We start from the raw sequence: 13,306 nt of genomic DNA, 5'->3' as shown, positions 1-13,306 counted from the left end.
GATTTCAATGGTATCCCATTCACGTCGTGCGACTGTACCTTGAGATTAGGTGTCTCAAAAAGTTTAATTAACGGCAGAGCCCAGGAAGGGGCGAAGATCTATTCGGACCAATGGGATAGCACCCAGTTAAAAGCTCACCTCGCCTTCTCAGACTAATTTTATATTCAATTTAGGTAGTGCTGGCATAGCCAACATTTCCTTGCCTTGGAGGGAAATCTTCAGAAATCTTTCGACAGAGTAAGGGTTTGTGATATTTTTTTAAAGTCTACTTATTTTACTAATTTCAAAAGTGCTTAGTTGTGTCTTTGGAATATCAAATGACAGAAGTTGGTGTGTGTGTGTGTGTGTGTGTGTGTGTGTGTGAGTGTGAGTGTGAGAGAGAGAGAGAGAGAGAGAGATGCTGCATCTGTCAAAAACAATGTCAAATTGTTTAACCAGTGCACAGAGCACAATGCGTTCCAGAAGATGGAACTGGTGAAAGAATTTAAGTAAATAATGTGGCCCAGTCTGAATGTTGGAACAGTTGGTCATGTACGTGTGAAAAGACTGGCGAGGCTGCTGGGAGGAGAATCGTGACGATTTGTATCTCGTTTGAACCGGGACCTCTGTGAACAAGAGGTTACATGTTGAACTTGCAGGACCGTAACAATGGTTTGGCTGTGTGCGTGGTGCATTGAGGGCACTGCAGACTGTCGCGTTGAAGGTCCATTATTCAGCGGGACAGACGTCAATGCCATCTGCTCTCCCGTCGCTGTCAGCATGTTTCCGCGCCGGAACTTTTTCATATTTCATACTTTTTCAAACGATTTTTTATTTATTATTTTTGCCACATCACAGCCCTGTCATTTAAAACTCCCTGCGCTGTCCTGTCAGAGTGCTGACGGCAGAGAACCGTGGCCCTGGCTACCGAGTGGGCGTGCGGCGGATCGCTCCCGCGGCTGACAGCAACACAAGCTAAAAACGAAGCTCCAACTGACAGTCGGCACGCCTCCCCCACACGCTGCCAACACCAGACAGGGTGGATAGAGAGATCCACAGTGGTTCCAGAGAGGAGGTGTTGTTCAACATGTTACCCCTACACTCCCCAGGGGGGACGGGTAGCTCAGACAGCAGCAGCCGCAGCAGGTAGAGCGGGATGACTTGTCACCGGAAGGTTGCTAGTTCGAACCCCGGCTCCTCCTAGTTGAGTGACGAGGAGCCCCTGAGCGAGACGCCTCACCCTGACTGCTCCTGACCAGCTGGCTGTCGCCGTGAATGTGTGAATGAATTGTTGCAGGTCGCTTTGGATAAAAGCGTCACCAAAAACCCCTAAATGTAAACGTTAACTATTTTGTGTGTTCTTGTAAACAGCCTAGTATTCATTAGTTTGTTTGTACCTCGACATGTTTCGACTACTTCCTGCAGTCTTCTACAGGTACAAACGAATGAATACTACTCTGTTTACACAAACACACAAAATAATCCATCAAGTTAGACTAAATGAACCTTTGTGATTGTCATTGTGGATGTTCCCAGGCGGCACGGCGTCCCGGCAGAAGGGCTTCCGGGGCTGCCTGCGCTCGCTGCAGCTGAACGGGGTCACCCTGGACCTGGAGGCGAGGGCCGCCATCACCCCGGGGGTCCGGCCCGGCTGCCCCGGACACTGCAGCACCTACGGCGCGCTGTGCGTCAACGGGGGCCTCTGCCAGGAGAGGCCCAAGGGCTTCGCCTGTGACTGCGGCCCCTCGGCCTTCACTGGAACCTTCTGTCACCAAGGTACACCTCGCATGTACCGTCACATTAAGGGCGTTTAGCAGACGCTCTTATCCAGAGCGACTTACAATAAGTATAATTGTCAGAAGAAAGAGAAACAACAATATATCTCTGTCGGGACAGTAAGGATGTTCATAGTGCCAAGCCTTAACTATCACTAGGTTAACACATTCCCCGAATGCAACAAAGATAGCTAGGATAAGATGCTACACAACTAAGTACTATAGCTAAATACGATACACAATAAGTGCGTACATCAAGTGCCATGGCGTACAACATACAGTAAGTGGGAGGGGTGGGCTGTGCAGAGTCCAGGTGAACTCGGACCAGGCGAGTCTTGAGTCTTCTGCGGACGCTGGGGAGCGACTCTGCGGTCCTGACGTCGGCAGGGAGCTCGTTCCACCGCCGCGGTGCTAAAACAGAGAAGAGTTGTGACTTTGATGATTGACTTTTACTTGCTCTCAGCGAGGGCGATACCAGACGTCGAGCTGAGGTAGTTGTGCAGAGCGCTCGAGTTGGGATGTGCGGTTTGGTGTGTGATTTTTACCCTTCACATGGCCTGAGACCAGTACATGACTTCCTTCCCAAGTTCCTTCCTAACCCAGGACACACGGATCAGTCACAAGCACACACACACAGTTTGAGGAAGAGGGGGAAAGATGTGTAAAGCACACTTTTCACCGGTGGATTGGGGGCCCTCAACGTTGTCTTCCCGTGGAGAGAGCTTCTCTATTGGAGGGGAATTGGACAGGGCGCTTTAGGACTCTCTTTCTCTGCCTTGAGGGCACTCTGGAGGGAAGTAGCAGGCGGATTCCCTGCCCTTGTGCACACCGCCCACCGCCCAAACAGAGACAGAGTACACTGCCTGTGCAGGTAGAATGGGACCCCGAGGTTTACGCATGCATAAAGAACCGCAACAGGCAACACAACGGCAACACAACGGCAACACAAACGACAGTTGCTGCACCTCAACAGGCACACTGCTGCATTCTTCCGACTGAAATACTATAACCATAGGAGTAAAGACCAGAAACAATGAACTAGAACTTTAATGCAATGCAATGCTCGTTCTTTCTAAAGATATTGCGGAAAACGTTGAAGAAATGTAAACACCATACACAAACGCATACACGTACACAGAGAAACAGCATGAATTTATTCTTAAACTATGTAGGATTGACCTCATAATTGGAGTCTACCGTGAGCTAGCACGCTTTGGAATTCTGTAAATCACGATTAAGGTATCAGTAATCCAGAGGCGTTTACGTAACGAGGCAGCTGCCCCAGAATGCATCCAGAGTTTAATCCTCAAAGTCAGTTTGATGTTCGAATGAGTCACCACTTGGCGAAAGATCTGCCTTCGACGCAGATCTAAATGTGTGTTCAATAATTCACGAGGATGCTACGGTATTGCGGCGCCATGTCAGTATAGGATGAAGAAATCTCTCTCTTGCATTTTAAATGACATTTTATCAGGCTACTCTAGCGTTGGCATCCGGTAAACACTATTCTGACATTCAGAGATGTCACTTCCTCCAACTGAATAACTGCAACATAAATATGGTGATTACTAAGTGTCTTTGAGTGACATTAAAAGCATAATTTGTATGATTGAATTTGACATACATTCACTAGGACGTGATGAAACGAACCACTACATAACACATCGCTTTTTTATTTTACTTTACAAAATGTTTTGTGAAAAGGAAAAACCTTGGCCACACAGCGGGAGTCACCTTCATAAAACATAAAAAACACCCTGCATTTTAAATCTTTACACTTTGCAAAAACATAATTGCTTGATAAAAGATTGACGTGTTTGAATGTATTTGATTAAAGTCTCACCCGGCACCAACGAGGTGCTTCAATCAGCCGTACAATAATAATTATCAAACAATAACGTAACCCGCTGACATGTCCTCCAGAGCTGTCGGCCAGCTTCACGTCGGCCACCGCGGTGCGCTACGCCCTCCGAGAGCCCCGGCGCCCGGGTAGGAACCAGAGCGCCCTGCCCGCCCCCCCGCTCCCCGCCCGGCCCCTGAGGGGGGAGGAGGTGTCCCTGAGCTTCAGGACCAGCCAGAGCCCCGCTCTGCTCCTCTACGCCTCCTCGTCCCACCACCGGGAGTACCTGGCGCTGGTCCTCAGCGGAGATGGTAGGACTGCCTTCGGTTTGGCCTTGTGGTTGTTCGGCCCGGTGTCTAAAAAATGCCCTGCATGAATATAATCCACTTTCACTCACCATCACATGCTATCCACTCAGAACACGTGATGGGCTGGACATGGTAAACACTTTAGAAGTTGTCTGATAATAGAGAAGGAGGACATGTGATCATGGTCGATATCCGCTAGGCTTCCACTTTTAGCCTCTCCTTCTTTCTCCTTCATCTCTTCTCTCCTCCCCTCTCTTCCTCCCCTTCCACCCCCTCTCCTCTCTCTCCGCCCCTCTTCTCTCTGAACACCACCTGTCTCCTCCCTGTCTGTGTGAAGACAAGGTGGAGGTGCGGTACAGGCTGCACAGCGGCAGAGAGGTGGAGGCGGTGAGGAGTGACGTGGCTCACCTGGCTAATGGCCAGCTCCACACAGCTTCTGTCAGGAGGCGGGCCGACATCGTCTCCATCCAGGTGACACACACGCACGCACACGCACACACACACACACACACACACACACACACACACACACACACACACACACACACACACACACACACACACACACACACACACACACACACATGTGCACGCAAACACACACACACACACACACACACACACACATGTGCACGCAAACACATGCACACACACACACACATGCACACACACACTCACACACAACCGCACACATGCACATGTGCACGCAAACACATGCACACACACACACATGTGCACGCAAACACATGCATACACACACACACATGCACACACACACACACACACTCACACCCACCCGCACACACACACACACACACACACACACACACACACACACACACACACACACACACACACACACACACACACACACACACACACACACACACACACACACACACACACACACACACACACACACACAGATTCCATTAGCTACAATAGCAGATTCATTCCTTTTGTTTTTATCAGGTTAAGACTTTCTCTTTCACATTCAGGTGGACCAACATGCTAGAGAAGACTTCAACCTGTCCTCTGATGTGGAATTCAACGACTTTGAGTCTCTGACTTTAGGGAGAGTGCTAGGTAAGTAGAAAAAATACACTGAAAACTAATCATTCTATAAATAGAAAGAATTACTTAATATATTGATTTTGAATAGTTTATTGCCAGAGGATTAAAGCCCAGTCTGTTCTCTTCAATTCTTTCGTCCTAATCCCTCCAGGCGCGATACTGTGGCACTAGACACATTTTAAAGTCGGTTAAAGATGCCAAGGCAGAAAGCGATCCCTCGGGGCTTTGTTTATTGAATGAAGTGGCCCTGGCTCAGAAATAGTTATGATGGCCACTTTCTCCGTGTGATCAGAGCCTAAAATAACCCTGGCTTGGTCCGGCTTAAAACAAAAACATTCTCCAGACGATGTTAACCGATTGTTCAAAGCGTAGAATCCAAGATACCGTCTTAGCATGAGGATGAGGGCCGACAGAGACAAACTGTCTCTGTAGGATCAGGCCCTGCGTCGGAGCAGAGTGACCCACGATGGCACCAGGGTGTAGCCCCTCCGAGACCCCCCTGTTATGGGTGCTCAGCACCTCCCATGCTAAAGGGGTGGAGGCCCCTGGGGGCTGGGGGCCCCTGTGGGCCCCTGTTGGAGACACACAGAAGGGCCATCATAATCCAGTACACTCTGAGGCGTGAAACTCCACAGCCAAACAAAGGACATACCATTGTAATCTAATGTTAACATTTGCATTTAAATGGATTACATGGCCAAAGTTAAGTGACCAAATGGATATTTGAATGATGAAACATGTCCGCCAACTCCAGCCTACAACCACAGGGAAGCCGAAGCCTCTCTGGGTCATTTAGCGCTGGAGCCACCGGTGGGTGGCGGGCTCCGGGGTAAAAGTTGACGTGTGTGGTTAGCGTGTCGCCCGGCCCCCACCTCCGCCTGCCGGCCCGCGGGAGTCCGACCGGCAGTCAGACATTAGAACCCAGTTAATTCTCTGTCACTCCCCGCCTGCTGGGCCATCCATCAGGCTGACTAATCGAGCTAGCCTGGATGGAGACACCAGAGACCCGGAGGGAGGGAGAGGGAGAGAGAGGGGGAGAGAGAGAGAGAGAGAGAGAGAGAGAGAGAGAGAGAGAGAGAGAGAGAGAGAGAGAGAGAGAGAGAGAGAGAGAGAGAGAGAGAGAGAGAGAGAGAGAGAGAGAGAGAGAGAGAGAGAGAGAGAGAGAGAGAGAGAGAGAGAGAGAGAGAGAGAGAGAGAGCATCCACACACCGACGGCGGAGTCAACCACGCAGGGCGACAGCCGGCTCGTCGGGAGCAGTTAGGGTGAGGCGTCTCGCTCAGGGACACCTCGACACTCTGGGAATCAAACCAGCAACCTTCCGGTTACCAGTCAACCCACTCTACGTCTGAGTTACTGTCGCCCGTACATGACTTTGAATCATTATCAAAAGGACAGTGTTGTGCTGCTCTTTATTTTGCCCATCAGAGGCTGGCGTCGTCCGATATGGGAATTTACCAGTGTCCCGCGGGACGGGACAACAATTCCGTTGTGTTGTCAGAAAGGCTGCGAGTGTTTTGAATTTATTCCTTGTTGTTCTGCCGTACTGCCGACTACATTCTTAACATCATATTGTCTGGAATTGGTTTGGACTTATGTGAACATATTCTTAGACATTACATTTTATGTATGTTTGTCATTTATAAGAACAGAATAGCAGCTCTTGGAAAAGCATGGATTTTCCTATGGTGTCAGATGAAACCATGTGTTTACAATATTCCCTCCCTGGAGCTAAAAGGAGATACTTTGCTTTGCATTTGCATCCAATAGAAAAAAAGGGAAAAGCTCTGTGACAACATGAATAATGCAGCGTCTCAATCGGATGGGGGTACGGGGTCCAGTGTGTTGACGATTCATCCTCCGGCCGTCCTCTAAACGGCTCCAGGCTCCAGGCTCCAGGTTCCAGGCTCCAGGTGCTGATTCATCCCTGCTCCCTCTCTGTCTCCTCTGCCGGGCTCAGGGTCTTCTGAGATGGACCCCGAGATGGCTCTGCTGGCCTCCAGGGGGTTCACGGGCTGTCTGTCGGGGGTCCTCTTCAACTCCATCAGCCCGCTGAAGGCCGCCCTGCTGCACCCGGACACGGGCCCCGTCAGCGTCAGCGGGCCCCTGGCCCGGTCCCGCTGCGGGGCCCCCCCTCCAGCCAGGCCCTACACCTCCCAGACCACCCACTCCCTCCCAGGTGACTAGGGCGAGCAAAAAGATAGTCTGTGCGTGCGTGCGTGCGTGTGTGCGTGCGTGCGTGCGTGCGCGCCTGCCTGCCTGCCTGCCTGCCTGCCTGCCTGCCTGCCTGCCTGCCTGCCTGCCTGCCTGCGTGCGTGCGTGCGTGCGTGCGTGCGTGCGTGCGTGCGTGCGTGCGTGCGTGCGGGCGGGCGGGCGGGCGGGCGTGCGTGCGTGCGTGCGTGCGTGCGTGCGTGCGTGCGTGCGTGCGTGCGTGCGTGCGTGCGTGCGTGCGTGCGTGCGTGCGTGCGTGCGTGCGTGCGTGCGCCACTTATGTTCAATTAAACTGTCTTTACTTTCCTCTTCTAGCACGCATTTGGGATATATTCCTGTAATTCCCATTCTTCCTATTATCTTCTGTGATCTTGGGATTTGCTCATTGTTGTTCCGGGACAATAAACGACCTGTGCACTGTGTGTACTGTGTGTACCTTGTGTAATGTGTGTGTTGTGTGTTTGTGTGTTGCGGTCACAGACCTGTCGGGCTCCGTGGGCCCCGGCCAGCCGCTAGTCAACGCCATCCGGAGCGAGTCGGCCCTGATTGGAGGTACCGTAAGACCTGGTTCATCAACCAATTAGAATCCTCGCGCTGAAATCGATTCCTTGGATTGATTTGTTTTCAGAAGGAAATGTTTCAAAAAAGGAAATGTTATTCAGCAAAGAGGCAGAATATGTTTAAAGCACGGAAGAGCTGCATAAGACAGAGTCATCAAATATTATGTTAAGATGAAAACCACAAAGCTTATTATGATTTCAGCTGAACAGGATCTTATTACCTCTAACAGAACAGTCCTGTACTTGCTTGCTTCTCTCTTTAACCTCAGACTAAAAAAGTTTTTTTGTGTGGGAACATGTTTGGAGGAAGTCTTAAGTGGTTGAATAATATCAATCAAATAAAAACTAAATCACAAAAGTATTCTGCCCCCATAGCTCTTAACATATCTATGCTTTGGTTGATTCAGCAGCACACCAAACACTTTAAGGGATTAACAAATATGTTATCAGAAGGGAATAAATGTTTATGCAGCATTCATCTTCAAAGCAATGTCCTCATTTATTTGGCTCATTCAGCATTCAGTGTAAACGCCTAATCCACATTTTGAAACGGTTGAACATGAGCAAGTGAACGAGAGACATAGTCATGAATAGACCCCAATTCTTGAATAAATGTTCTGCATCCACCGGGGGAATGTGAGACTGTGAACCCGAGTCATCTGCAGGCTTGTGTTTTATTGCTCTGGCATACGTGTCTGAGCCCTCCTGATCAGCGAACCAGACGTGGGCCGGTGAATCACAAACGTTTATCAAAGACGGGCCGGATTTCATTATCCACCAAGATGGCTGCCGCTGATAAGTCACACGTGTGGTTGCTGTGATTGGTTGTAGGTCTATCCAATTTTGCCCGCTGGTATTGCCTGTTTTAAATTTAAAAAATAACACAGATGTTCCAGCTTAATACATAATTGCAAATTGGTCAGGCGATGTCAGGCTAGGTTGATTTAGCGTGCAGGACTAATTGGAGACCGCATTAAGAGTTGGCCTCACACTAGGTCAAATGCCAACTTCTATTTTGCTCAAATATTATTCATTATTAGTGAAATAATGGAACCGTTCAGAAGCTTTCATACGACAATGTCAAAAATTGCTTTCTTCTAATAGTTAAGCACTTTATCCATGATGATCTCTCACAAGGAACGTTTCGGCTGGTTAGCTGTGTATGCATACAGCTCTTAGCCTGAGGTATGGACAAACCATATACTTTGTGTTTCTAACATCATGGTGATGCATATTGAAAGAGGAATGCAAGCAGGCAGAATTCCTGCTGGAGCTGAAATCACGACAACACAGGTGATCTATGGTCCACGTTGCCCTCGTTAGTCGATCTCCATCGCTACCTCCATAAAACATGACAAACGTGAACATATTCTTATCGCTTTAAGGTAATAAGCCATATCGTAAAATGTGAAATGATTATGGCTGAGCTATAATTAACAGGGTGCTTGAGGTTGTATGTCTCATCTGGGGGAGGGATCACGGCGAGATGTTAATTCTAATCGAATCCATCGTTAGCTGTTCCAACACATTCTCACTCCGAGTTTGTCAAAAATCAACACTTCTTTGGGACTTTTGGCGTTGAAACCCCCTGCGTCGAAAGAAGACGACCAAGGTCACCCTTTGCGTCAGCAGTTACCGCCAAAAGCCCCAAAAATGCGTCGATTTTTGACGAAACTCGGAGTGAGGACACGTCGGCTGTTCTGACGCGGTGGTCCTCTGTGTTCTGCAGGCCTGATCGCCGTGGGGGTCTTCGTGGGTCTGTGTGCGCTGGCCGTCGCCGTGCGACTGCTGCACCGGAGACGAGACGCCTGCCGCGGGCCCGAGACAAAGGGGGCCCCCTCAGGGGAGGAGGCCCCCCGGGAGTTCCCCTTTAGCGGCCAGGCTGACTCGGAGAACGACTCCTTTGAGAGCCCCAAGGAGTTCTTTATTTAGTGGCCCCCACTGACCCCTCCACTGGGTGCTGGAGAAGAGGGGCGGCTGCCATGCGGGGGCCCCCAGATATCCACAGAGAACAAAACAGCAAAATAAACGTCTCGTCCCCTGGGATCAGGGAAACGGCGAGCTAAGAACACAAACAAAGAAGACCGTCCTTCTTGTTAGTTGTGTTGTGTATATAGTGTATATTAATGTAATGATCACTGTAAATGTGACCAACCAATGTGCTGGACTGTGGTATTGAAAATGGTATTTGTCATTATGGAGTATGAGTATGGCTAGAGTGATAAATATTCTAGTATCTATTCGGTGAACAAGAAAATTTGCAGTTTGGGCCACAATGATTGACTCTAATGCAAATACAGAAGCACATTCAGAACTAATAACGTATACCGTGATGTAAAATACTTTATTTATTTAAATGTCTTTCTCTCAAGGTTTTACAAGGTATCAATGTCAATTGTGCTTTGTGTTTGTTTGTGTTTTGTGTGTGTGTGTGTGTGTGTGTGTGTGTGTGTGTGTGTGTGTGTGTGTGTGTGTGTGTGTGTGTGTGTGTGTGTGTGTGTGTGTGTGTGTGTGTGTGTGTGTGTGTGTGTGTGTGTGTGGTACCCTCAATGAAAAATGGGACTGTGACTGTCACCTTTGTGTCTAACTGTATTTGTTGTAAAGCTAAACTGTGTTCGTCTGAAAGAACGATTTTTGTATTCTGAGGTTAGCCACAAAGGGCACAAGAAGAAAAGATAGGTTCTCAGCAAAAAATATGTCAATATGGAGCAAATCTAAAGTTAGCTTTCTCTGCTGACATTTTCAGCATGCCTCGAAGATCAACAGGGACATTAAATAACCATTCTCGTTCCCTTACCAACAACAATCTTTTGACTTCCTAGATGTAAGCTAGCCGTTGATTTGAAGTATTTGTTTGCGATTGACTTGCTTCATACGTTTATTATTGCAGAAAACACTAATTGTCCACTTAGACCATGTCCAACAGAAGCCTATCTACCCCTCATCTATCCCGTTAGTCTCGTATCGATGTCACTGCAAAAGCAGCACAGAAAAGAGTAGACTGCTTCTGGAACGTGGCTGGAAAGAACTGGATTTATATACTTCAAAGGCAGACTTGGTATTTCCTATTTTGTTTTGTTGTGACTATATTGGTCAGGGTTAACCCATGATATAATTCTGGGTTGATATAATAATAATAATTTTCAATAAAAATAATGAGTGAAGAATTAAAGAAAAAACATTGATCCTATCCTTTATTCCACAAATCCAGAGTTGTGTTTGAAGTCTCAAAAAAGGATTCAGGAAGGCAAGTGCAGCACATTACAATATATTGCTACACAGTGTATAATTACAGAGTATGACATTAACATTTTCATCCAAGAGTGTGTCATAAATGTCATTGAGCTGTCTAAATGATGCGTGACCTATAAATACAACGTTTTCATAATCGCAGACTTTGCATATTGTCAAAGTATATCTGATGGACAGACAGGTCAGAGGGTTCTTGAATTGGATCACCTTGCAAAGTGCTGTTCTCAACACAATCTAAAGTTGTAACTGCGAACATGGTGTGGTGCTGTGCAGAGAAAAGATGAGGGGAGGAGATGAGTTCCTTTCCTCATTTGGCTGCATTGCAGAGGCCGTCTAATTAACGGCACAATCCCACTCAAAGATCAGCAAAGAATGCCTTAACATATTCAAAAATGTGTCACATATGTGTAAATATAGTACTACTTCACTAGATCATCAGTTGGAAAATCATCAAACTAAAAATGGAATTGATGGGAACAATTGTATTCCTACTGACTAAGCCTAACCCTTTTAGTAACAGTGTTACAACCATAGTACAGTTTAAAACAAGTTAAATGCAACTTGTACTGCATTTAACTGAGGTTTAATTAAGTACAAACACGTGTGTGCACACACACACACGCACGCACGCACGCACGCACGCACGCACGCACGCACGCACGCACGCACGCACGCACACATACACACACACACACCAATGCAGCGGCAGAACATTGAGCAGCCACACCCACAGGATAGAGGTTAATTGCTTGTTTTACCCAAGTTAGTACAAATCATTTGTCCTGTGGTTTACACATGAAGGGCAAGAGAGGCCTCTATTTATCTTCATTCATCCATCCATCTATATAGTTCTGCAATCCATGATGTTAACCCCAAGGGTTGCAGCACTTGATTGATCTGTCTTGGGCTAATAACACAAAACGTCATCGGACTAAGTCTGCTTTGAGCCCCAGCAGAGAGAGAGAGAGCGAGAGAGAGAGAGAGGGCTGGACTCTCTCTACATATCTTTCACACTCAAAACACTTTGTCTTGCCCTATGGGTGTATAAGCCCTCCCGATCTAACAGTTAAGATATACATTTTTTTTGTCTTTGTGCCGCTTTGGAACCTTCTATCTTTGCTTGCATATCCCGACATATCCAAATATATAAAAGGACATGAGAAAATAATGTTAAAAGACAGCTGATCTCTTTGGTGTCGATGTTTAATGGAGCTGAAACTCAGCAAGGACTTCCTCTCTGTGGCAAACGAAATCAACATAAATTTGCATCTTTGATTGTTGTTCTTCCTAAACTTTCGGTGGTAGGAATGGATTATGTGTGCTACATGACATTTCTGATGGGAAATAATATGTGCCTGTCTGCAGAGTGGAGATAACACAGGCACATAATTGAGGCTAAAATATCTAGGATATGGAAATGTCAAACCAATCTTTTACTGCATGCCCAGCTGCCTCTCAGTGTGTCCAGAAGGTTTCAGAAACACTCAGCTGGCCGCTGCAGTGAAACCTTTACTACGGAGATCCAAGACTAGGTTAGAGGTTAAAACAATGGGAGCACTCAATCCTCAAAGAATCTATCAGCAGAGGATTACTCGCCCCTTGTCTTCCCAGTCCTTAAAGTAATCATCTCACCCCCAAAAAGTGGGAAAGGGGTAGGGTACCCCTTCAAAATAAGGGGGAGGGGTAAGGGGAAGGGGTAAGGGGTAGAAATGGGATTGGGCCTTAACTTCCCTAAATAAATGCTTACACTTAAGAATCATAACCATCCTTTTCTTTGAAATGTCGTTATTTTCCTGCTCACATTACACTATTTAATCAAGGATCCATCATGGTTCTATATTCCTCGTGGGCTTGATCGTTTGCTTTATAACAGGTTATTTCTCATGGGATGCAGTTGACGACCAAACATGGACGTCCACCTGAGTTCAGATTGAAGTAGAACCGAACATGGCAGTCTCCAGGGTGTGTCTTTAATTCACCAAGTTTGGTCCATTCTGCCGGAGCGAAAAAAAACAGACAACACAGCAGTAATGAACTCTAAAAAAGCTCACCTGTGTTTACCCTTTGAACAGGTCTGCCAGAGCTCATCAGTGAACTCGCTCAATAATATAACGCACAAGGCAGAGTGGTGAGATAGTTTAATGAAATATTCTGCTTGATCAAAGTTGGTGTCAAGCGTTGGTGAGTAAGTAGCCTCCACTCACCTGAATTAGCAAGAAGATTAAGTGATGAGAGAGAGGGAGAGGGAGGGAGAGAGAGGGAGGGAGAGAGAGAGAGGGAGGGAGAGAGAGGGAGGGAGAGAGGGAGGG

The 13,306-nt window shown here is 47.5% G+C and overlaps 1 protein-coding gene across 1 annotated transcript in view; it reads left to right on the top strand.

Moving 5' to 3' along the window:
• Positions 1 to 9,947, top strand: part of LOC130393105 (contactin-associated protein-like 4) — a 61,517-nt gene extending 51,570 nt beyond the window's left edge. Inside the window, exons 18-24 of the mRNA XM_056603694.1 lie at positions 1,516 to 1,755; positions 3,678 to 3,905; positions 4,240 to 4,373; positions 4,901 to 4,988; positions 6,935 to 7,153; positions 7,666 to 7,737; positions 9,475 to 9,947. Of these exons, the coding sequence (XP_056459669.1) occupies positions 1,516 to 1,755; positions 3,678 to 3,905; positions 4,240 to 4,373; positions 4,901 to 4,988; positions 6,935 to 7,153; positions 7,666 to 7,737; positions 9,475 to 9,677 (1,184 nt within the window). The 3' untranslated portion in view covers positions 9,678 to 9,947. The remainder of the gene's footprint in view (positions 1 to 1,515; positions 1,756 to 3,677; positions 3,906 to 4,239; positions 4,374 to 4,900; positions 4,989 to 6,934; positions 7,154 to 7,665; positions 7,738 to 9,474) is intronic.
• Positions 9,948 to 13,306: the final 3,359 nt, after the last annotated feature.

The sequence above is a fragment of the Gadus chalcogrammus genome, chromosome 12 (assembly GCF_026213295.1).
Source record: "Gadus chalcogrammus isolate NIFS_2021 chromosome 12, NIFS_Gcha_1.0, whole genome shotgun sequence".
Classification (NCBI taxonomy): Eukaryota; Metazoa; Chordata; class Actinopteri; order Gadiformes; family Gadidae; genus Gadus; species Gadus chalcogrammus.
The sequence above is the reverse complement of the archived record's forward strand: the minus strand, read 5'-3'. Positions and strand labels throughout refer to the sequence as shown.